Below are 26,339 nucleotides of genomic sequence, written 5' to 3' on the forward strand. Positions count from 1 at the left end.
AAAGGCTGCACTGTGTAATTAAAGCACTTCTGTATGTGATGTTAAAAAAGAATGAAAATGTTAGCGCTTGGAAAGGAAGTAGAATCTTTAGTACAAAATTTGACAAGAATGAACAGTTCTTTCTTGTTATTAGTCATTATTTTTCCAAAACCATGTTCTGTTTGGGTGGTTGGGCTTTTTTGGTGAAGTCACAGCTGTACACCAGTTCACCGCTGTTCACTGTTTTGACCGCCTCATCAAACAGATTAGGAGAATAGCTTTGCCCGTGATATTATAAATATATAGAAATCTACTGTTAATTTTTAAACAGAGATTAATAGTGTGCTGAGCATGCCTGGCTATACTAGCTTCATTCCGTTAGTATCCTTCAGCTGCTGGGAGTTTTTTCTACTGGTCTCTGTTGGTTTCTGCTGAAAGACCATTAGAATAGTAATTCATTATTCTGTTCCAAAACTTAGTTGCCAGTTGCAGCCAGTAGGAGATAGATGAACATTTTTGACTGGAACCTCCATTAGGGTACAATGTCCATGCCCTGCTGTGGCTTATTGCTATAGTAAAATGCTCTCTAGTCCCAATTCAACAAAGCCAATTCTTCAGTTTGCTTTGCTGAATGAGTGTGGTCTGCTTAATCAGGGCTTAAGTGCTGATTCATTTTGTTTGCTCAATATGTGGTGTTTCAGCTGCCCTGAAATGAGATCTTCAAACACTGAGGTAAGTGAATTTATAAGAGTTATATGGTTTCACTGTGGTTTTTCCATTTTCTGTTTTAATACTTCTTTACGGCACTCTATTAATAAATCAGAATAGGTATTACTATGTCTGTTGCACCAACAGGACCTTATTGAGACTACTTGGCCTCTAATTCATTGGTGGAGGGAGACAGATGTCATATTGGCAAGCACTAATTTTTCCACATAGGTGCAGGATTTAATAGTATCAAACAGGGCAAAGCAGAATTTGGAATATTTAAGATCTCTTGCATTAACTAAAACAGGAAGAAGGGTTACATTTTTATCCTTAAAAAAAAATTATATGCAACAGTTAACGTTTGATTGAAATGCTAAGTAGGTAAACTTTTATGCTAATTAGGTTCACAAAGAGAAAAGAGCAGATATAATTTCAAGATATATATGGAGTCTCTTCAAATGAAATTGTAAATATATTTTATACATTATGATATTTTCTGAGCATTTCATGTTTTTGCTTTAATTTAGATGCTCTCTCTACCCATGGAAGGTCCAACTTTAGAGACGAAAGGTCTAGTAAAACATACGAACGTTTACAGAAAAAATTAAAAGATCGGCATGGAACACAGAAAGATAAATTGAACAGTCCGCCACCATCACCTCAGAAATGTCCTTCTCCCACAAATGAACATAATGGACTTGTGAAAGGACAGGACGCAAGTAGTGTCAGCACAGGATCTACAAAGAGCAAGTCTTCGGGGAAAGGAAAAAGTAATTCTCAAGTGGATACAGAAGTAGAAGGTAAGTGTTAGCAAAAAATTAACATAAATGCTACCTCTTGTTCTGTGTATTATCTGTAGAGGTGGAGCTCCCACACTGTGACCAGGTTGGAGCTGGACAGCAGCCCGTTGATTTCACATAATCTAATAAAATGGAGATTACAACCACCTTTGTTATTAAAGTGAGGGACAGCCCTAAGAGATTGCAGCTGCTAGCTGCATCTTGATTGATCTGAGCAAGTTTTTTAGGTCACATCATATAATTCCATTTAGATAAAGGTCTGCACTTCGTCCACCATTGTGGTTTCTCTCTTTGATGTTCTTGGTACTGCATGTTGATGTGCCTAAAGAGTGCAAACAGTCTGCTTGGCACTGTAAAGGACATGGAGGGAAACAGTCCCTGCCAGAGATGACCCGTAACTCTTGATGGTTGGGGGGCACAATTAAAGGCTGTGGGGGGACATGTGACTGCCCCACTCATTTACCTCTTGCCCCTTTTCCACTCCCCCTGCACCTCCTACACCCGCTCCAATCCGGCACCATCTTGCTCCCACCCTCCCCACAGCTCCTTCCCCACTTACTTCTCCCATCACCTCCTCACTGGAGGCATGGCTCAGGCCAGAGTGGGCACTAGAAACCTACTGCCAAGCAGGTAACTGTGGCTCTGGGCAAGTAAGGGATGGGACTCAGAGGGCTTCCCCGCACCACCTCTGGTGGAGCTGCCTTGCCAGCCCCATCTCTCTTCTCTGCTCTGGGCATGTCCTAGCGGGGTTCAGTGGGAGCACTAGTTGCTGGTGCCTTTCCCAGGCATATCCCCCTCAGCTGCACTCAGCCCAAAGTTTGCATCCCTGCTGCTTTACATTTCCTCCACAACCACTAACCATTCATCAAACTCCTTCTAGAACACTCCCACACCAGCATCAAATGCCTTGACATCACAATCAGCTTCAACAATGGAACCCTACAAACACTTATATAAAAAATCCCTGCAGATCACCACACTTACCTCTACAGATCCAGCAACCACCCCAGACATACCAAAAAATCTATTACCTGCAGCCAGGCACAGTATTTGCTCTGAAGAGAAAGCCCAGGATACACATCTAAACATTTAAAACTGCCATCACTAAACATGGACAATCCACTAGAGAAATAGATCACATCATGGAATGGGCCAATCAGATACGCTAAAAGATCCTTCTTCAATATAGGGGGAAAACAACCATTGATCACACAGCCCTACTTGTCACCTACCACCCCACACTAGACCTCTAAGGGGTATCAAACAGATACAACCCATACTTGATGGGGACCACATCCTGAATGAAATCTTTCCCAAGCCCCCTCTTCTGGCCTTCAAACAACCCCCCCGCCTCCAACCTCATCATCAGACGCAAGCTCCCCATAGACTAGGACACACCAGCTCAAAGCAGCACCATACCCTGCCCGAACAGATGCAAAACCTGCAGACATATCACCACTGCTACAATGATCAATACCAACACAGCACACCTTTCAAGATCCGCGGGTTCTATGCATGCCTGTCACAACATGTTAGAGAGACAAGGTGGGTGAGGTAATATCTTTTATTAGACTAACTTCTCTGGGTGAGAGAGACAAGCTTTTCAGAAGTTGGTCCAATAAAACATATTACTTCACCCACCTTGTCTCTCTAATGTCCTGGGACTGACACAGCTACAACAACACTGCATTTCACAACATGTGATATACCTCATCCAATGTATCAAATGCCTAACAACAACTATGTGGGTGAAACCCAGACAATCACTGCTCTTTCAAATGAACTCACACAGAAAAATGATAAAAGGCAAAAACACCCTGTCACCTATAAGCAAACACTTTTGACAAAGTTTTCACTGCACATCTGATCACTCAGTCCTCTTCCTCAAAGAAAACTGGCACAACAACTTCAAAAGACAAGCCTGGGAACTTAAATTCATACCTCCGCTGGATGCTAAAAACCATGGATTTAACAGAGACGCTGGTTTTATGGCTCATTACAACGTTGCACCCATATCTAGTTAGGATGTCCTCAATATTTGCTAGTGCAGCACTGAGCCAGTGAAGAAAGAAAGCGGTCATACTGCTGCACAGGAGAGGGCATCCCCTCATCATCACTTGTCAGAGGCCAGACCAGTTGCTAACCTGCTCCCTGACTAACTTTGCTGCTAGACAGCCAATTAGCCCAGCTGCACTGCCTTGGAACTGACAGAGTAGGCACAGCACCTGATAGGCTGATGGTTTAGCAGCCGTCTTTTAAGCTTAGCACCCACAGCAGATCAGCAGCTGCTCAACACATACCACGCTGACAGCTGCGCTTGCCCTGCTCCTGTTTCCAGTCCCTGCTCCTGCCTGGTTCCCATCCTGCTCCAGCCTTGTTTTCAAACCTGCTCCTGATCTACCTATTGTCCGCTCTCAAACCAGCCCTTGTTCTGCTCCAGCCTTGGGCTTCAGTCCTCAGCTCAGCCTCTGGCTTACGATTCTGGTTTACCTTCTGGCTCTGGCATTCTGCTTCTGTCCCTCTAGTACTTACCCTCGGCTAGTTCCTGAACTCTGTCCCTGCCCGCAACCCAGCTCTAACCAGTAGGCTGAACTGTTGTCTCAACCTCTAGGGCTGACCACCCACAGCTTGGCTGGCTACATCACTTCTGTGTTCTCCCTACTGGAAGGGAGAGGGTTGTTGCTGGGGCTGATCTGTGGCTATATGACTGTTGCTTGATTGCCTATTTTCACTGTGTGTGAATAGTATTGCCCTTTATGTACACTATGTTGCAGCTTTTTAGTAAACTTAAAAACAAAATAGCGTATTAGTAAGGATAGACTTCTTAGCTGTCAATAGTCTACGTGGAATACTAAGAAAAATGCAATTCTCACCTTTTTACTGAGAGATGTCAAGCAGTTTTATTTGGAAGGTTACAAAATAAATCAGTGAAGCATTTTACAGTGCAGTTATAAACCTTAAATATGGTGCTGTATATTTAAAGTAGCCAAACTTTTTAGAGTAAGAAAACAGAGACTGTTCAAATTTTGGCTTGATTTTACCTTTGTTGTTTTAATTTGCACATCATCTCATTTCATCATACACACTTTTAATAGACATCATACCTCTCTTGTACATGTATATATAATAGATGTTTCTCTTTGAGGCAGCATCCAAAATTTTATTGTCTAACAATTGAGAATCTTAACAGTAAAGGTATTTCTGTGTAATCACTTATAAACTGTAATTGCTGTTTTTCTCCTAACAGCATTGCAGCTCTGTGTACCAAAATTTTTTCTTTCTACTTTCATCTTCGCTTCTTTCCTTCTCTTTTCGGTTTTAATGTTCACAGTTGCACTTGTTTATCATTGATTCAAATGCAATTATTATGAAGTTTGGTTTTACTCTGATATGACTAAAAATCATAAATAAATAAATAAATAAATACACATACACAGCAGGCCGCCTTTGCAAATCTACTTTATTTCAGTGGATTTTATGTCAAATTTAAAGTTGATTTAAAAAGATGAAACACTTTATAATGTCACCTAGAATTGCAGTAACAAGGGCATAACAGGTCACAGATATTTTTTAATCAACTTTAACAAGAAAAATCTTATGAATATAAAATAGTGAATTGACTTGATCTCACTTTCTGGTGGGAGATTTAGCAAGTCGGGAGGGTTCACTTGAAATTTGCTCATTTTTAAAAACACAAATGAAGGAAAAATACCGTACAACTCCCATCTAACCTCTAATCTACCTAAGCAAGGTTAGATCAGTTCACTCAGTAGTACATGTGAGAAATCGTATGAAGCATCTTAAATAAGTGTTTAGTTAGCGTAAACACTTTTTTAAATATATTACGAAAAAATAGGGTAGGTAACGGAGATATCTAAGATGTCTCCTAAGCCCTCCAAAGCAGTGGGTTATTTAAACTCAAATAAATATATTTTTAGGAGATGGTCATGCCTCTGTAATCTATGAAATGTATACAGCCCCCTTGTTCAGGTACTCTTATTTCAGGTTTAGAGTGCCTTATATCAATGTAGCTTAAGTTGATAAGGAAGTTCCACTTGCACACATCTAAATGTGTGTGTATTGTCTAGATTTAAAAAGATGCTTTATTGTAAAAATGTTAAACAATTATTCATGGACTTTTGTTTGTTTTGTTTTTTAAGAAAAGGGTGAAGAAACAAAAGCACTTGAAGCACTTCTTTCGAATATTACCAAGCCAGTGGTAAGTAAATGCTACTTTCCACAAAATCAGAATTGAGCTATTCATGTTTTACCCTGTAGTGACACTTGGTTTTTTGTTGTCCAGGTCTGGACGACCTTTAGATAGCAACAATAACGAAAAATCACCAGACTGAGGGATCTTCAGTCACTGAAGTTCAAATTACTTAAAGTGATCATTTCATAAATTTTAGAGAAACTGACTTATTAAGACTTACTAAGCTGAATTATTTTCTTGCTTGCCCTGATACAGTCCCAGTGTAATTAAGAAGAGAATTTCGCCCACTGTAAACTTGTCAAGGTTAAAATCATTCAGACACACACAGAATCCCGTTATTTTGTTGTTTCTGTTCTGTGTATGTGGCATTAATGCAGCTGGCACAATAACTATACAGGTAAAACTCTCTCTTATAATAGGCAGTTTATCGTTAAAGGAAGCAGGGAAATGTTTGTTAACGTTCAAAATCAGTTTCAGAAGTAAAAATTTTCAGTAAATTTTCAAATAATTCCGTATATTACAAGCAGAAATTTGCTAATTCAGTACTTAGGCAGATGTATGTGGATCACTGAGGGGAATAGTCTTTGTAGCTTGAAGTGCTATCAGTATGCTGGTTGAGCTGCAGCTTTACTACATCTTCTTTTAATTGAAGTTGAATGGCATGATGTCCATTTTCCCAATTCCTGGGTGAAAATAGGGCCTTAGACGTGGAAAATCGACTAATTTACTATGCAGTGAAAAAAGTGAGACTCACCCTGAATAAAGTACTGTCAAATGCACAAAGTAAACAAACGGGGAAAATATTTTTTTTTAGTCTGTAACTGCATGTTCACCTCCAGACCTGTATTTGCTGAGTTCCATAAGGATCAGTTCTCTCTCAGTTCCTATTCAACATCAAAGTGAAGCCATTAGCAGAACTACTGAGACCTAACGAGCTCATATGCCAACACTATGCAGATGAGAGCTCTTTGTATCCTTCAAAACATATGGCAAAACCATTTCCATCATCCTAGCCCAATGCTTGACAAGGATCAGCTCATACATGAAGAAAAGCTGGGTTAAGTTAAACCTGCTCGACACAGAGATGCTTCTGGTTGGCAGAGTGTAATGGTCCTCACTCAAGGATTGGTCATAAAGCATGGCCTAGTGGTCAGGGACACGACCCATGAACAGTAGGGGAGTTGTTATTAGGGGAGCCAAGGCCCTCCCACTCCACCAGGCTCCGACCTAGAGTCCTTTGGGGCTACCAGTGGTCTGGCAACTGAGGCTGCTTAAGGCTGCCCTCCCTGGGCCACTTCCTATCTCCCCCACCTGAGGCCAGCTCAGTCCAAGGCTTTCCCCTGCTGGGATAGTCCAAACTAGGGGTGTAAATAATGTGTAAAAACAGTAACCGTGTAACCGATTAAAATTCTATCGGTTACATGGTTAAACATTTACCCAGGGAACGAGGGTTGCGGGGGGGTGCTGCAGCACCCCCATGTTTTACGAGGGGCTCTGCTGCTGCCCCGTGTCCGGGGATCCCCTCTGCTGCCCCCATGCCCGGGGCTCTGCTGCTGCCCATGCCCAGCATCCCGTGCGTCCAGCATCCAGAGTCCTGGCCCCACACCCAGGGTCCCAGTTGCCGGCCCCGCACCCGGGGGATCCGTGCTGCCGCTGCGTCCATGGCTCTGCTGCTGCCCATGCCCGGCATCCTGGCTGCTTCCCCATGCCTGGGGTCCTGGCTGCTGCCGCCCAGCGCACCCAGGGTCCCGTCTGCCAGTGCTTTACCTAGGAGGTGGGGTCGGAGTTCATGTAATCGCAGACTGAAGCACTGCTCTGCCAAACGCTGGATCGTCCCTGGCGTGTTGGGTGATAGAGTAATGGGAAGTGAAGGTGTGAACCAAGGACCACGTTGCTGCACTGCATATCTCCTGGATCAGGACCTGGGCCAGAAAGGCTGCCGAGGACGCCTGAACTCTGGTGGAGTGTGCCGTCAGAGCGGGGGCAGGGACCTTTGCCAGGTCATAACATGCCCGGATACAGGATGTGATCCACGATGATATCCTTTGTGTGGACACCAGGAGGCCCTTCATCCTGTCCACCATCGCAACAAACAGCTGGTTCGATTTGCGGAACAGCTTACTTCGTTCAGTATAAAAGGCCAGTGCACACCGCATGTCCAGGGAATGGAACCTCTGCTTCCAGGGATGATGGGCGGCAGCAGAGCCTCAGGTGTGGGGCCAGCAGCCGGGACCCCAGGCACGGGGCACACATTCGGTGGCGAGGCTACCCCCAACCCTGACATAGCACAAAGGCTGGGCCGGCCCCAGAAACACCCCAGCACCCTGTTCCTCCGCATCGGGCACACCATGAGGGGGATAGAGTCTTGCACGCACGTACAGCCCTGTTCCCCCAAGCCGGTGATTTAAGTCTCCCCCAAACTGATGCACTCACTTGGGACTGCTGCCCGGGACGGCGAGCAAGGAGGGGCGGAGGTCCCCTCTTGCAGCTTCCCTTCACCTCACCGTCAGAATCACAAATTCTGTGGGGAAGAATATAATTCTTCTTCAAGTGATTGTTCACGTCCATTCCAATCAGGTGTGTGCGCGACGCGTGCACGGACGTCGGAAACTTCTTCCCTTAGCAGCTTCCGTCAGGACGGCAGGGGAGCCCCCTAGAGTGGCGCCCTTATGGCGCTGTATATATTACCCTGCCAGCCCGACCCCCTTTCAGTTCCTTCTTACCATCCATGGCGGCATTGGAACGTTCTCTCTCTCTCGCTTGCGAGTGATCCCTTAGCCTTTCAGTCTTCTAGTTAGAGTTGTTCTTAGATAGTTATCAGTTAGTTAAATACCATTGTATTCAGGTGTCTGGAAGCTAGTTCCAGCCTTGGGCTGCGGGGCATGCCGCAAGCCCAGGGTTTCAAAGCTTGCGCCACATGCTGCAATTCTATGCCTAACAGCGACCCCCACGACTCCTGTCTCCGGTGTCTGGGAGAGTCTCATCAGGCAGAGCGCTGCAAAATCTGCAAGGCCTTCAAGATATGCACTAAGAAAGAAAGAGACTTTCACCTTAAGCAGTTGCTCATGGAGGCCGCGTTACAACCACTGGCCCCTGACCAACCGGCACTGGCCCCAGCCTCCTCAGTGTGAAGTGCCCCGGAATCTGTGTGAGACCCGGCACCGCCCAGGCACCGAGACGGGACGACCAACCTCAGCACCGGTCGACCTCTCCTGCACCGACTAAGCATCACAAGAAAGGGGAAAGAGGGCGCTCTCCCCAAAGAGCTACTAGCCGCTCAAAGAAGCTCCCGGCACGCAAAGACAGATTGCAGGCCTGAGCCAAGAACTGGCACCGTTGACTCCAGCGCCACAGGCCCCGTTGAGTCCAGTACCCAGCAGATTCAGTTCCAACAAATGTCTAGAGGAGGTCCTCGAACACCCCTCCACGCCCAACACTTTCGAGGCAGCGAAAGACCTCATTGAGTTATAGGCGCCAAATCCCCTCCTGTGCAGGAAGAAGCCCAAGAGGGTGCCATCCAGAGGGAAGCCGGCAATGGTGCGCTGCTCGTGGTCACCGTCTCGGCACCGCTCCCATTCAAGCTCAGCGTCCTGTTATTCCCCGGCCCCCACGACCCACCGCTAGGTTATGGCACTGGAAGCGAACCGACCAGTGGCGCCCGCGGTGACTGCATGTTAGTCCACTACGCCATTGGTCGCCCGGTACCGGAGTGCGGCACCGACAACCTCACTGGCATCGAGTGAGAGGCACCGGTCCCGGTCCCAAGACTCCCGGTACCGTTCGAGGTCCCGGTCAGCCATACACCGCTCCCCAGCTCTGCGGCACCCTGTGGCCACTCAACGTTCGGCACCGCCCTGGTCCTCTCCGTCGACAACCTCCGGCTCCGAGGCCGACTCCAGTCGCTCCAGCTATAGCAGACATCGAACCATGGCCAGCAGAGAATCCCACTCAGCATGGCAGCCACAATGGCCTCCTTCAGGTCAGTGGCCCTTCTGGACCCCATGGGCCTACCACCACCAGCAGGGCATCACCTCCAGAGCCTCTAGGTCCGGGCAATCCATGCGATGCCATTCCAGGTCGCCACACAGGCACGCATCAAGGACAAGGGAGGCCACTCTCTCCAGGCTCCCCCGGACCCTCAAGAGCAACCGGCACTTCCAGGCCCAATGCCTGAGGCGGTGCCAAGCACTGCGACACCTCAAGAGGGTGTCAGCCCCGCTGGGCCCTGAAGTGATCCAGGCATATGGGGACACACAGGAGGGTCTAGATGAGGGCAACCAGCAGCACCTCACTTCCTCCTCTTCCCCAGATGAGGTGGTGGCGGGCACATCAGTCTCAGGACCGCCACTGATTGACCACAGGACTCACCAGGAGCTACTCCACAGGATCGCCCTCAATAGGGGACTCCAGGCGGAAGAAACAGTCGAGCAGGGGGATCCGATGGTGGACATCCTGACGCCCGAGGGTCCCTCCTGAGTCGCGCTCCCTCATAAAGAGCATACAGATGAATTACAATGCTATATGGCAGACCCCGGTCTCCATCACGCCAACGGCCAGGGAGGTAGAAAGGAAATACTTTGTCCCTTCCAAGGGCTACGAGTTCCTGTTCTGCCATCCGACTCCCTGTTCCCTAGTTGTTTCAGCAGTCAATGAGAAGGAACAACAGGGCCAACAAGTCTCGGCCCCAAAGGCCAAGGAGTCCAAGCGTTTGGACCTCTTTGGTAGCCTCCAGCTACGCATAGCCAACCAGCAGGCAATCCTTATAGACATAACTTCAACTCTTGGACAGCCGTGTCCAAGTTTAAGGATCGCCTGCCCCAGGACTCACACTCTGAGTTTGCGGTGTTAATCGAGGGGGAAAAAAGGCGGTGGCTAAGACTTCGCTACAAGCCTCCCTCGATTCAGCTGACTCTGTGGCCAGAACCATTGCCTCGGGGGTAGTCATGCAACGTTCAGTGTGGCTCCAGGCATCAGGCCTCCCTCCAGAGGTCCAGAATACCCTCCAAGACCTTCCCTTTGAGGGCTCGGGCCTTTTCTCGGAGCAAACAGACTCCAGGCTGCACGGCCTTAAGGATTCTAGGGCCATCCTGAAGTCGCCAGGGATGCATACACCAGCAACCCAGAGAAAGCCCTTCAGGCCTCAGCCTCCGCAGCATTGGCAGTATCAGCCCTGCCCCAAACAGGAGCCGTATCGCAGGCGGGGCAGAAATAACAGGCGTAGACAGCAGAATAACGCACCTAACCAAGGCCAGAATAAACCCCAGCCCGGAAACAAGCAAGGGTTTTGAAGGTGCGCCCGAGGACAGTGTACCAACCCAGTTCCCGGATCCATCCCCACGGTTTTTAAACCGGCTATCCCACTTCTACCATGCGTGGTCCCATATAACATGAGACCGCTGGGTCCTACGTACAGTACAGGTGGGATACTCCCTCCAGTTCTCCTCCTCCTTCCCTCCCTCCCACCCACCTTCCCCGTCCCTCTTCAGGGACCCCTCTCACGAGCAACTCCTTATGCAGGAGGTTCGTTCTCTCCTCGAGATAGGTGCGGTGGAAGAGGTTCCACAGGAGCTAAGGGGAAAGGGGTTTTACTCCCATTACTTTCTAATCCCTAAGGCAAAGGGGGGGGGTCTTCGACCCATTTTAGACCTTCGCAGACTCAACAAATTTATGGTCAAACTTCGGTTCCATATGGTCTCCCTAAGCACTATCATTCCATCGTTGGTCCAGGGGATTGGTACGCTGCCCTCGACATGAAAGACGCATACTTCCATATTGCCATTCATCTGGTGCACCGACGCTTCCTCTGGTTTGTCGTAAACCAATATCACTACCAGTTCACGGTTCTCCCGTTCGGCCTGTCCACAGCCCCCCAGGTGTTCACAAAATGCATGGCGATGGTGGCGGCCTTCCTGCAGAAAAGGCAAGTTCGAGTGTATCCGTACCTCGACTACTGGCTACTGACATGTCATTCCAAGGAAGAGGTCCAGTCCCACGTGATGATGGTCATGGACACGTTTCACAGACTGGGGCTCCTCCTCAATGTACCCAAATCGTCACTCATACCGACCCAAAGGATAGAGTTTATAGGGGCAATCCTGGACTTGGTATGGGTGAAAGCGAGCCTTCCAGAGCCCAGGTTCCAAGCCATAGAGCAGATTGTCAAATCAATGCTTCAGTATCCCACCACGACAGTCAGGTGTTGCCTGCATCTAATAGGGCATATGGCAGCATGCACGTACGTGGTCAAGCATGCCCGATTGAGACTCAGGCCCATACAAGCGTGGCTCGCACTGTCTTACCATCCATACCAAGACCCCCAGGACCTTGTGGTGATGATCCTGGGACAGGTTCTAGAATCCCTGCGGTGGTGGCTGGACCGACCAGTGGTCTGTGCAGGGGTCCCCTTCGCCAAGCCCAAACCTTCTCTGACGTTAGTAACAGACGCGTCAGATCTGGGCTGGGGCGCACACTTAGGGGATCTGAGGACACAAGGCTTGGGGTCGAGGGACAAGATACCTTTCCATATCAACCTGAAGGATCTCAGGACGTTTCATCTGGCCTGCCAAACCTTTCACGCCACTTTGCAAGGTCACAACATGACAGTCCTGACAGACAACACCACTGCCATGTTCTGTATAAACAAACAAGGCGGAGCCCGCTCCTCACCTCTCTGCCGCGAGGCTCTTTTTCTCTGGAACTTCTGTATAGCCCGATCCATTCAGCTTGAAGCATCCTACCTTCCAGGGGTACGGAACGAGCTGGAGGATCGCCTCAGCAGATCATACCACATGCACGAGTGGTCAATCAGATCGGACATCATACAGTCAGTCTTCCAAAAGTGGGGTTATCCCCAAGTATCCTCTTCGCACCAAGAGCAACAGACTGTGCCCTCAGTTCTGCTCATTCCAAAACCACAGTGCAGGCTCAATCGCCAATGCATTCCTAATACCATGGGGCAAGAGTCTGAAGTATGCCTTCCCTCCTGTCCTGCTCGTCCACCGGGTCCTCCTCAAAATTTACAGGGACAGGGCGACGGTAATCATGATTGCCCCGTCTTGGCCCTGGCAGCATTGGTACACAACCCTCCTAGAGCTGTCCGTAGATGCCCTGATAGCCCTGCCTCTCCACCCCGGATCTGATCACGCAGGACCACGGGCACCACCTCCACCCGAACCTGCAATCTCTACATCTCATGGCTTGGAAACTCCATGGCTAAATCCCATGGAGCACCAGTGCTCTCAGTCGGTGAGACAAATTTTTCTGGGTAGTAGGAAACCTTCCCCTAGGGCTACCTACCTGGCGAAATGGAAAAGGTTTTCCTGTTGGTGTGAACCCAAGCGCCTTCAACCGCTCCAGGCTCCTATCCCAGTTATTTTAGACTACCTCCTACACCTTAAGCAACAGGGTCTATCCCTTTCCTCCATCAAAGTACACCTGGCGGCCATTTCAGCTTTCCATCCAGGAGTCTGGGCGCTCGGTGTTTTCAAATCCCATCGTGGGGCGATTCCTCAAAGGGCTGGAGAGGGTGTTCCCGTATTCTGACCCACCAGTCCCAACCTGGAACCTGAACTTTGTCCTCTCCAAACTCATGAGCCCACCATTTGAACCCCTGGCCACTTGTTCCCTCCTCTACCTTTCTCGTAAGGTGGTGTTCCTGGTGGCCATTACATCGGCAAGGAGGGTGTCCGAGCTGAGAGCCCTCACCTCCGAAACATCTTACACGGTGTTTCATAAGGACAAGGTTCAGCTTAGACCATACCCCAAATTTCTCCCCAAGGTGGTCTCCCAATTCCACATGGGTCAGAACATTTGCATAGCGGTGTTCTTTCCAAAACCTCACACAAGCCCGAGACACCACAGCCTACACACGCTAGATGTCCGGAGAGCCTTAGAGTTCTACATAGAGTGCACGAAACCTTTCCGCAAGTCGACCCAATGGTTCGTCGCCATAGCCGACAGAATGAAGGGCCTTCCTGTGTCTGCGCAACGCATATCGTCCTGGATCACAGACTGCATTCGCACGTGCTATGAGCTGGCCACGGTCCCAGCCCCAGCGATTACGGCCCATTCAACCAGAGTGCAGGCATCTTCGACAGCCTTTCTGGCTCAGGTCCCTGTCCAAAAGATCTGTAAAGCAGCTACCTGATCTTCAGTGCACACATTTACAGCCCACTATGCTGTCAACCAACAGATCAGAGATGATGCAGTGGTCGGCAGAGGTATTCTTCAATCAATTGTTCCATGACTCCTACCCTCCTCCAATGGTAAGCTTGGAAGTCACCTAATTGGAATGGACATGAACAATCACTCGAAGAAGAAAAGACGGTTACTTACCTCTCATAACTGTTGTTCTTCGAGATGTGTTGTTCACATCCATTACAATACCCACCCCCCTTCCCCTCTGTCGGAGTCAACAGCAAGAAGGAACCAAAGGGGGGTCGGGCCAGCAGGGTAATATATACACCGCCATAAGGGTGCCACTCTAGGGGGCTCCCCTGCCATCCCGACGGGAGCTGCTAAGGGGAAAAGTTTCCGATGTCCATGCACGCGGCGCGCACACCCCTAATTGTCATGGACCTGAACAACACATCTCGAAGAACAACAGTTATGAGAGGTAAGTAACCGTCTTTTCTGCGGGAAACGTTCTGCACAAATTTTGCATTGCGCAGTGGTGCAGAATTCCTCCAGGAGTACATAGTACAAAATACAGTAGCATGCCTCTTGCACAACAAGGATTACCATGAGCTCATCAAAGATGTCTTTTACTTGCTACTTTGGTTCCCCCTAGAATGTCACATCAAATTCAAACTCTTGGTCTCTATTTGGGAAGCTTTTAATGGTCTGGGACCGGGATACCTAAAAGACCACCTAGAGCTCTGCGACAATAACTGGACTTCAGTCAACAACTCTGCTCCTGTGGCACAACATAGCTGTGTACTGCAAGGGTGAGACTTGTTTATGCAGAAGACAGAGCTTTCTCAGAGGACTGATTCAAGATTGCAGAAGAAATTCCTGCAGGATCAAAGAACCACTGCAAACCTCACCACTTTCCATTCAAAGTTCAAATGCACTTTAAACTTACCTTCATTAATAATAACACAGAATACATATGCTTAAAAAAATAAAATGAAAAGAAATCCATGCACAAGTTTCCCCTTGGGGAGAGGAAGAAAGAAAGAGCATCACACTCAATAAATGTTAGTCATGTCACTTAATGTGCTTCTGGAAGGCACTCAGATACTATGGTGATGGGCACAATACACAGTCTTGAATATAAAAGAAGCTTTTTCAGTTTTAGTAATCTTAAATGTTACATATAACAATAGATAATAAATGTTCAGACAGAGGCGTGATTTTGTTGTTGTTGATGGTGTCCCTTTAACTTCATGTCTTAACAAGTTTAATAAAAAACTTTAGAGCCTTGTTAAATAAAAAACAATTATTCCCAGAATTTATTATACACAAGAATGACAAACAAATGTAAGCAGACTGTTCACTTGTATTTTGCCACTAGATGGCTCTGTTTACTTATCTATGTTCTTTGGTTGCAAACAGCTTTGCGTCCGAGGATGGAAGTGATCATGCCATTTCCTGTATTTCCAAATACATAGTTTGGTCCCACTTGTAGCCTAACCAGTGAGTTATTGTAATTGAACAAATATTCTGAAAAAGTCACATTTTCTGTTCAGTTTTATTCATACTGTTTAGTTATCAGTATTTGCACACAATTGAAGTTATATGACAGAGTTCTTAAATGTTATGTTTCTGTAGATATCAGACATTCAGGCACGGACAGTAGTACTTGCATGGTCCCCTCCATCCAGTGCCAGCAATGGGGACGCTGACAAGAATAATGTGCCGGAGATGTATGTTTATGAAGTTCTGATTTCAAACACCGGAAAAGATGGAAAATACAAAACTGTATATACGTAGGTATTTGTTATCTTTATTAGATTACTGATGCCCTGAACTTTGTACATAAAAGCCTATTTTAAAAACTGCCTTTTATCTACAGAGTGAGATAATGAGACGTCTCACACAACTTCACTTTTGAGGCAAATTGTTTTAATCAGTAAGATGAAACTGCTTTATTTCCCAAATCTTTACCAATAATTTACTATGTAAAGGCTTGACCCTTTAAGGAACAGAATGCCTTCATCTTCTACTGACTGTGCTTCTGTTGACTACAATGGAAGTTAAGGTTTCTGAAATGATACAGGATCAGAGCAAAATCTTTTTTATTTACTTACTTCAATTTGTACTACTACTACTACTACCACCAAAACACAGGTACCTTTCCAAGGTTCTGGGACCCCATGACAGTCTTTTTTAACTTTTTATTACTTCCAGAACACAATACCCTGGCAACAGCGAAATGTAAGCAAAACTTATGCCTCACCAACAGAATCCTAGACCCTTTCAACTCTTTCCCTAAAACAAAGGGAGAAGAGATGAGCCTTCACAACATAATCTAAAAGCTACCCAAACCAGGCTAATGGACATCTTCCTGGGGGCTGCACTTCTTGCTTGCCTCTCGCAAGTAGGAATATGCAGAGACCACCTCAAAGAATAAAAAAATTATTTACCATAGTAATTGTGGTTATTCAAATGTGTTGTCTCTGTGTATGCACACTACCTGCCACCATCCCCTCTTCCTCAAATTTCTATACTCATAGGACTTTTGGGTTTAATGGAAGGAATGTGGCTACACCGCCCTTTTAAAGCCTCATTCTGAATGTACAATGGTGTGAGAACTAGTTATATAAATTGAAGTAATTGGGGCTCATTCAGCCCCAGTAAGAACTACTCCAGGTGTGCTGGTGTTCCCATCTCTGGTGTTCCCACAAATGTGAATATACAGTGGCAGCTCTCTTGAAGAATCAGTTACTATTTTAAGTAATGATTTTATTTACCTCAGGGAGGTGTGAAAATCAGTGTTTATAAAGCGTTTATGTACATGTTTAGTATTTTAAGATATTATTGTCATATAGTGTCCACCTAAGGATGGAACTCAAATGATATCTCACACATTGGGTGACCTAGTAAAGTGGAGGACAGTCTTTTTTATATAAAAGAACTGGAAACTGAAGGACATAAATCCACACCGTGTAGAGGTCAAAGCATAGGGCTTTATTACACACAGCGCTGGCGGAGTGTCACCTGGCTTATTAGGCTCAGAGACACTGTCAGTCAATTGATTACAATGAAATATATAGATTTTCCATGGGCGGGGGAAAGTGACGGGGTAGGCAGTTCCACACCCCAGGATAGGTTTTGCAGCAAGACAAGATAGCACATTAGCCAATGGTTAAAAGGTTACATAATGTCTCCGCCCATGGTCTCAAATTAGCAAGTTAACATTTAATTAATACTTTGATAAAATGTTATTAGTATAAAATATATATGTTGAATTTTGATTTGGGGTCCATAGGAATGGAGCAACTCCTTTGATTGTCCTACAGGTACATTCCTAGGGGTTAAAGCAAAGAAACAGTGAAAGGATATGGTAATACAGATTGTCTCCTTTATGCCTTAAGGCAGGGCATTGGTCCCTGGGAAGGGAGGTGGAAGGATGCCATATCATTATACTGACATGTGCCAATTTTCATAAACTCAAGGTTGGATCTGTGGGAAGACTGTTTTCCCTTCAGGAGAAACACAATAGGAACAGGGATCCTTTGTTCAATTTGAAACATTGGATGAAACATAATTATTCAGTTATTGCTTCAACATCTGGCATTTCTACTGACCAAGCAGATCTTAGCAAAGGCAATGTCATCTTGTTTACCCCAGCTTTCTCTTAGCTGATCACTATTAGCTAGGCCTCTGGTCTCCAGACCAAACTCTGGACTTTGGGTCCGAGAGAGAGCTGGCACAATCCATATACCAGGTTGTTATATAACATGCACATGGATTTTAACCCTTCAGAAACCAAAAGATAGATACATCTTTAATAAAGCACCACTAAATATACTAGAACAACAAAGCACTAGGAAATAGCGGGAAACAATCCTGCACTGCAAAGTGGATTGATTAGATTATTTCCATCTTTAATTTCTATTATTCTGAGACAATATTTTAAACAAAATTGTACTTCTTTCCAGTGGAGAAAAAACTAGTGTTACCATAAATGATCTCAGGCCAGCAACTGATTACCATGCAAGGTAAGTACCCTTCTTTTTATCTATTAAATGCAATGGAAATTTTTAAAGTAACTTTCCAAATTTGAAACTATTCATTGTAATTAGTATGTATAACAGTATGAACACAGTAACTGACTTTGATATCTTCAGTCTTTACCACCAGACATGCTGCTCTTCCCCTGATGATCACTGTAATTTATGAACTAGCCACAGTTGAAATGTTGATACTCTCAAATGAAGAGTAATGAACTCTTTCTCCCTGAGGTCCAAGACTGGCAGACTCTGGAAGCCAGTTGTGGCGCCCACTACACCATGCTCCCTCCTCACTTCATGCTACCAGAACGCCCCTGACACTCTCCCTTCCTTCCTCTTATGGCAGGGTTGGCACAGGAGGTGAAGGAGCCATTTCTGCCAGGTTTCCACCAATGGAGAGCTCACCTACACAAGGGGAATTCTCCACTGGCTATTTCTGGACATTTTAAGGCCACTTTGTACAATTTACACAGTGTGGTAGCAGGCAAGAGAATCTGACCGATTATGCACTGTTACAAGGGTCCCTAGTTCACTATAATTCTGCAGCTCCAGCAAGAACTGCTGCACAATTCATGGCCCATGGAAGAAATGGCAGAGGGTGGGGAGAAGATGCCATGCTTGGTTCCTTTTCCTCTCTCTCTATCTCTCTCTCTTGTTTCTAATTTAGATGCTAGTTAATGAGACTTCAGACTAACAAAAGGAGGTGGAGAATACACATTTAACTGGATAAATATGTATTTAAGTGCCTAACATTAGGTATCCAGGCATGAACATTTTGGCCTAAGTATGAAACATGAAGTCCTTAAACCACAATGGTTTTTAGGTTTTTCTCTAATTAATGCAGGTAGGTGGTCAATAATAAAGACCAAACTTGAAGTTATGATATGTTATGTTTTTCTTTCTGGTGTTGCACAAATTGTGAAAATTGGTGGAAGTTGCTTAAATTCTTTCATGTATCTGATATTCTGAATATCAATACATCTCATAATGTCTCTTTTTTAAATAATTGGCTTTTAGTGTTCTTGTAGTTGACTGCATATTTATGGAATGTGTACAATATTAATCTGCTAATATCTAAAAACAAAATATGGAGGTTGACCGATAAATTTCAGTGTTTTTGTACACTTTTACCTTTGGATAATTTTTTTTTAATACATTGGTCACCATTAAAAGTCCACCATTAGTCCAAAATAACCACCATTACCTTTACCTGCGGTTATCACATAGTGGTATCCAGTATACTGCAAGAGGATAACTGTGGTTTCTCATATATAACTATAGGGAGGGTAATTGTTGACTGATGGGAGCCACAATGTATGTATATCCAAAGCAGTGTATTGCATTTCCCCTTTGCATAAATTGTATTGAGCAGAAATTTTCCACCTTTTTTAATTATTTACTTTTAAGTATAACATTTGAAGGGGATGGGAGTATGCTAGTTTTTGAACGTTGTAAACTCAAAATATTGTTCAGGTTCTACAGAAATTGTATCTTTACATTCTGAAACAAAATGTTATTGACCTCTTCTACTATTCTAGAGTCCAAGCAGAATGCAACTGCATAAAGGGAAGCCCTTCAGAAGCTGAGAGTTTTACAACAATGAGCTGTGAACCTGATACTCCAAATCCTCCAAGGATAACTAACCGGACCAAAAATTCTCTCACTCTGCAATGGAAGGTAAGACTTGTTTTAAATGACCCCAGAATGAGATTTAGTACCTGCTTTAAGTGCAAATCTCAGTGTAACTTTAAGTGTGGAATTACAGTAGTTGGGAGTAATGCGGTATTGAATCAACCCCAAAGGATGTTTTCAAAGTTTATTATTGCATTCATTTTTTATGTGTTATTTTTTTCAGTGACCATCAGCAACTATTTATATTGTAAAATATTTGTTATCAAATGAATGCTTCAGTATCTAAGCTTTTGCGTTTGAAAAATAAATTTATAAATTTTAGTGTTGAGACTCCTAAAAACATGAACCCAAGTATAAACTAAGTGTTATCTTTGTGAGACTGCAGACATTCTGAACCAATAGCCTAAAGAAACATAAATTGCTCTGTTCATCTCAGTTGAATTGTTCATACTCTGAAACTTAAAGATGGCCAACTTAAGTGTCAACATAGCTAACTAAATCACCGCTTATCATTTTAGCAGTAACATCCAGCTAAAGTAAAAAGTGGAGTTGAGGACAAATAGATATGTCACTTAAAGTTTCAGCTTTTAAAATTTAAATAAGAACTTGTCTCGTCATTGGCAGATTATTTCAAAATCTAAAACATGGACTATTTTTAAAATGACTTATTGATGTGCAGTATTTTTGTTTATTAAAACTTAGTCAAAACCATTTCTGTTTGCACTTCAGTGTCTGTACAGTATATTTTTGTCAAATTAATTTGTTACAAAATGTATTTTACAAAGACTATTGTGCATTTAACTGAATTTATGTTGATTCTCTATTTTCAGCAGAAAATGGGGTGTACAACCTATTTTTGTAGGAGTAAGTCACTTATGGAAAAGAGTTCCTGTCTTATGGACTTTCATAGGCCTGGAGGAGTATATTTTGGCCATTTTTCAGGATTCAAAGATAAATGCACAAAAATGAGAAAAAGAACAAGTTAAGGCTATCATAATCTATAGGTTTTTTTTTTAATGTAGTAAAGAAAATGTAATAGGAAAGATCATCAGCCATCACACTAAGAAAATCTCTGTGGCTGTAGTTTGGCTCTTGTTGGAACTATTATTATTAATACATAGTATTGCCACATCACCAATTCAACCATAAATTCCTTTATTAAATCTAAAGGCCAAATGGTATTTGTACAGCTGCTCTAAACATGTCTAAAATGCCTACATAATAAGCAGTTACCACATCCACACAGTAACAAACATTCATAAGCATTTGATGAGAATATTCACAAAAGGATCAGTCCCAGGGATAACCCTCTCATCCTGATTTACTTCAGCATCATTAGGTAGGATCTGCTAAATACCCCTAGGAAGCCTGATTCTTTTATACAGTGTAAGAAACAAGTGATGTCATGTTGACTGTTCTCTCATCTTAAAAAACAGTTTTTGGCTAGTTTGGGATTGACCCTTTTCTTAAGCTTGTAGACAAGAGTTTATGAGTGGGCCTCTTTCTTCAAGATAACATTGCTGTATTAGGCATCTTTATAAGTTAATCATATCACAAAACAACTTTTCTTTGTCTGTTAGAACCAATTCTGATAATTAGATGCTTCTCTTCTCTTATTAGCCACATTTTGAGCTCAGCATTTTTACAACTTACCTTGTAACTTGCCAGTTACATTTTTTTCCTCAAGACCTTCCCATAGCTGCTAAAAACCCATGGCTTCAACTACAAAACACATATCTTTTCCTTCATTAAGATAAGCTAACGTAACCCTTTATATACCTATCTAACACTACAGCTCCTCAGAAAATTGCTATAGGATGATATTTGACACTGTTGCCAGAATATTTTTCAGAGGTGTGTGTTGCCAATAAAAGGAGAGTTGAGGGAAACCTCAAACAGCCAGCATCAGGGAACAGTTGGTCACCTCTGATCTTGACTTGATTGGAACAGGTGACCTATAAAAGAATGTCTCTAGCCCATTGCCATTTTTCTAAAGTGATCTTGTCCTCCTGCTATTGTGTCCTAATTTTATTCTTTTCTTGATGCAGACATCTTGTGACAATGGTTCTAAAATCCATAATTATCTTTTAGAATGGGACGAGGTAAGCAGGTTTGCTGTATTTATACTATTTTTCTCTTTGTATTTTTTAAAAAATAGCTTTGTGTGAATGTGAACATATTTTCAGAGGAAAATTATGACTAAGGTTAAGATTTTGGCAAGGGGATTTTTATTAAAATTCACGGGCAGGATGCAGGGAATAAACCATAAATCATAGAATCTAGAGCCCAGCACCACGGGGCTGAACCTGAAGCCCCGCACAGGGGGTAGGGAGGCACTGACAGGGTAGGGAGCCCTGCCAGCCGCAGTGGGGGCTGACAGCTGGAGCCCCGCTGGCCACTGCGGAGTGGAAGCAGAAGTCACGGACGAGGTTTGTTAAAGTCACAGAATCCGTGACCAAATTGTATCCTTAATTGTGACCTATATCTTTGAGGCAAGTGTTGGTAATATACAATTCATTCCTAAGAAGGTATCAAAAATACAGCTATATTTCCTCAAATTTTGCTTGCTGAATAGAAAATGGCAGTATTATCAGGTGACTCTTAAAACTTATGTTATTGGGTCACTGTTTAGGGTGGCTTTTTCCTTTCTGGTGGCCCAATTCTTCCTCCCAGGATCTGCGAGCTGAGAGTCATTTCTGTGTGAAGATCTCCTTCCTTGTGTAAGGATGGCTCAGCTGTCTCCCAACCCATCCCCTAGACACCTAAGAGCTTATCAGGAAAGGAGTTAGGTGGGCTGTGGGGCGGAACATGCACAGCCTCCTTCATCAGCCCTGTGGAGCTAAGCACTGAAAGAACAGCATTTTGAGTTCAGTATTCATAACAGTGTGATATAACACTTACCTTCTTTTGGCATCCTTGGCTTGTTTTGAGTTTAACTGGATGAACATTCTTCAAGATTTAGCAAACTGTTTTAATCAGTAGATGTGCTTGTTTAATGAACAGTGTAAATAATATGAGTTTTAATTATTCCTTTTAGGGAAAAGGAAATGGAGAGTTTTGTCAGTGTTACTATGGCCAACAGAAGCAGTATAGAATTACTAAACTATCACCAGCAATGGGGTACACCTTTAGACTGGCAGCCAAAAATGACATGGGCATGAGGTGAGTATTACCATGTTATATACATAAACAATGCAGTGTGTCTATGTCCACGTGCATGTGTATATAGGAACAACGTATAACAGAATGCTGCTGTAATTAAATAACATTATATGCCCACCTGATATACACGATAAGGCACAAGACATATCATTGAATGCTCTTAAACCTCTTAGAGCTTTGTATCACTACATACGATATATTGCTCCTGTTATTAAACCATTTTGATTTTAAAAGATTTAAAACAGAAATCTTTATTTTGAAGTAATTTTAATAGGTAACATTACACATAAACAGTTATGATAAAATCTTGAAGATTAAAATAAAAACAGACAAAACACCTCCTAGTCCATCTGTGAATATCTGGACATATAGCTCACGTTTCCTGTATTGTAAGCTAGTGGAGGGCATTACCCTGTATGGTCGAAAATCCTTTTAAAACTAATCACTCTCTAAACATTTTTTAAATCACATATTTTATAGACATAAAAATACACTACTGGCTTTATAGTTCTGTTTAAGTAATAAACAATGTTTAAGGAGAGCTCTTACAAGAGGAGGGGCCAAATTTTGCCCTAGGTATGATTGAGGATGTCTTTTATTAACATTGTTGGGAACGTTAGGCATTTGAGAGCAGAATTTCATCTAAATGATGTTACTGACCAAGATAAATGTTCTGTTTTTATAAGTTCTATATGTGTTTAAGATATTAACCATTCTTAATTTCAGCCACATATGAAATACAGCACAAAAACAGTTGCTAAATAGGAAAAGTACAAAAATGAAGCAGAGAGAAATAGCTAAAAGAAAGTTTCTGAGTGAATTGTCTGGGGCCTGATCCATTGCCCACTGGAGTCAGTGGGACTCTTTCCATTGATTTTAGTGTGCTTTGGATTGGGCCCACAGAGAGTAAAAATAATAAATTAAGAACATTTTTTTTAAATTGACACTTTATTTTGTTTTAAGGTACCCATTAGTTAGATCTACTCACTGGGTGAATGCTTAGGCATTAGTGGGGGGTAGACGGGTCTGCCCTTTTGTTGGGGCCAGGATGTAGGTGGCTGGGTAATCTGGTTGGATCAGGAGTTGGGGTTGGGGGGTCAAGCAAAGGGTCAGAGCCAGAGTCAGAGAGAGTCAAGCCCAGGGTCGGAGCCAGAGTTGGAGACAAGAGGCAAGAATCAGTAACAAGGCAGGAACCTGGAGTCCAGGCAGAGAGGCAGGAAGCAGGGTCTGATGTAACAGCCAGATAGAGCCCAGTTGTATGGACAACTTCCTGTGCCTCTCTTTGGGTTTAAATAGGAAGCCCTGACCAATCAGAGATCCTGGTGTTCCTCCAATCAGGGCCTGGGGAGGCCTCCCTGATGTAGCTTTTGTTTTCATGGTTTCTCTGCTTGGTTGGTTAGTAGCAATATGCTGGGTGGGAGCAGGGAGACGACTGTCAACTGGCAATCCTGTGGACCCAGCCTCAAGGCCTGCGGGGTCATGATGCCTTTCCTTTCACTCCATGCATTTAGCATACCTAGATGTAGATTTGGGTTGGTTGGTTTGTTTGTTTGAAGTAACTAACATCATGATATACACATCTCTGCATCTCTGTTCTTGGGACTTTCTTACTAGTGATTTAGTGCAAGGACAAAAATTAATACCGTCCCCAAAATTAAGAAAGTTCCATCTTGTTTTGTGCTCATTGTATAGTAATTTTCAAGGTCTGATTTGCATGCTGCCTTTGTGGAAGCTTTTATGACATGTTGTCTTTTAGTTTTTAATTGTTAAAAAAAAAAAAACTTAGTGAAATTATGGCTCATCTGTTATACCAAAAGATCACAACTTTTGTTTTATAGTAGTCACATCATTATAATGTGTTTGAGAACATAAAAAACAAAAGTAAATAGACATGTGCAGGGAAAGTAAATGGTGGTATGATGGATTCCACTTTTAAAAGACTCAGATAGTCCAGGCAATGTAGAAGAAATCCAAGTTTTGAAATCAAAGTTGTTAGGTTGCTACCTTTGTTGCGTAAGCCATACAGAGAACTATATTTTCCAGGCTCCCTAATAGTCCCTCATTCACTGTTGCATCCTTCCCTAATGATTCTATTTCCTAATGTCTTGCGTTCTTTCCTGTACCCTTTACTTGCCTTTTGTCTCCAAATAAGGCTACCCAAAGATATATCAGGTAAGGCTGACAAATCAGGCTTTGCCAGATTAGTCGGTGGTCTACACTGTATTTTCATTTACTACAAAATACAAATTTTATATTGGCAATTCCACAGGAAACTTAGCTTTCAGAGAGGCTTTACTGGTCCCATTTTTTTGGACCCCTGGAAAATTAACACTTGATAAGTAATAGGCTCACTTAGAAGTGTACAAGTGTTTGCACAAGTAGCTGGTTAGGGAGCAAAATGAATTTGGTTATTTTTTTATTAAATCTTGGACAAAGGAAAACAGTGCAGGGCAGAGATGGAAAGAATAAGCTTTGGCATTAGTTGGATAAAGTACATAAACGTACAAGCGTTTTAGAGACTTACTGCTGTGCAAATAATGACTGTTCAAAGTGGATTTTAAAAAACAAATTGTGTTGTTGGTCTATTTTGTTAACAAATATGTATATTAATTCCAGGCCAAACTTTCAAATATGGGCATGTATAACCTGTATTAGCATGAGTTACACACACAGGCACAATTTGTTTGTACAGGATGGTCAACTGCATGTACCAACATGCAATTACCAGTGATGTGCATATCTGACAAATTGGCCTGAAACTGTTGTATAGCAATTCCGTATTATTCTTGTTCCTACTTCATCCTATTTAGTTTATATACTGTTTGTTTCAAAACAGTGGTTTTAGTGAAGAAGTCCTGTATCATACCTCAGGCACTGCCCCATCAATGCCAGCCAGTCCTATGCTGATTAAAGCTGGAGTTACCTGGTTATCCTTACAGTGGACTAAACCCTCAGGAACACCAACAGATGAAGGAATCTCTTATATTTTAGAGATGGAGGATGAGACCTCAGTAAGTGTGAAATAAATATTCTAAGTAAGAGAAGAGACCATAAATGAATGTTTTAGCACACTTAATAGTATCTCAGTGTAATAACAACACTTGCCATTGACAGGATCTTCTGTTGGGGATGTGATGTTGTTCTAATGAGACTTATGGGTACTTTTATTACATATACATTACATGTAGAGGGAGAAGGTAAATTTCATATCATAAAATCAAAATTGGGGAAATATCTGCCAAAAACCATTCACTACAGAAATTAGTGTGCAGTTGTGATTTTTGTAATCAGCAAGGTTTTTTAGTAATGGTTAGGTGATATCAGTAAATAAAATTGAAATGTTTAATAATGTCCTTCCATTTTAATGAAATTATATTCTAATATTAAACGTTCATGTATCTCTTGCCTTACGGACACTGCAAATTAGGCTTTGGCCTTGGCAAGAATATACCTCCTTCTCAATCCTGCAAAGGGATGAGTGTTGCTAGCAAGTAAGAAGGCATTGTTGGAAGGATGTTCTCACTTTCTTTGTGTCCCTGTTTGTTAAAGGGATGTATTTGTAAACAATGAGCAAGTAATTGGTGTCAATTTTGAGCACATCCTTTCTGTGGAAAACCATGTCAGAGATGGTATGAAAGTGTCTGAGTTTGTGCAATTTATACAGGCTGT

At 43.4% G+C, this 26,339-nt stretch overlaps 1 protein-coding gene across 1 annotated transcript in view; it reads left to right on the forward strand.

The window, feature by feature from the left end:
• FNDC3A (fibronectin type III domain containing 3A) overlaps positions 1 to 26,339 on the forward strand; it is a 200,191-nt gene that overhangs the window by 128,109 nt on the left and 45,743 nt on the right. Inside the window, exons 7-14 of the mRNA XM_065417117.1 lie at positions 1,215 to 1,487; positions 5,648 to 5,706; positions 15,472 to 15,629; positions 17,805 to 17,864; positions 19,415 to 19,553; positions 21,557 to 21,610; positions 22,546 to 22,670; positions 25,507 to 25,681. Coding sequence (XP_065273189.1) covers positions 1,215 to 1,487; positions 5,648 to 5,706; positions 15,472 to 15,629; positions 17,805 to 17,864; positions 19,415 to 19,553; positions 21,557 to 21,610; positions 22,546 to 22,670; positions 25,507 to 25,681 — 1,043 coding nt within the window. The remainder of the gene's footprint in view (positions 1 to 1,214; positions 1,488 to 5,647; positions 5,707 to 15,471; positions 15,630 to 17,804; positions 17,865 to 19,414; positions 19,554 to 21,556; positions 21,611 to 22,545; positions 22,671 to 25,506; positions 25,682 to 26,339) is intronic.

The sequence above is a fragment of the Emys orbicularis genome, chromosome 1, assembly GCF_028017835.1.
Source record: "Emys orbicularis isolate rEmyOrb1 chromosome 1, rEmyOrb1.hap1, whole genome shotgun sequence".
NCBI classification, from domain to species: domain Eukaryota; kingdom Metazoa; phylum Chordata; order Testudines; family Emydidae; genus Emys; species Emys orbicularis.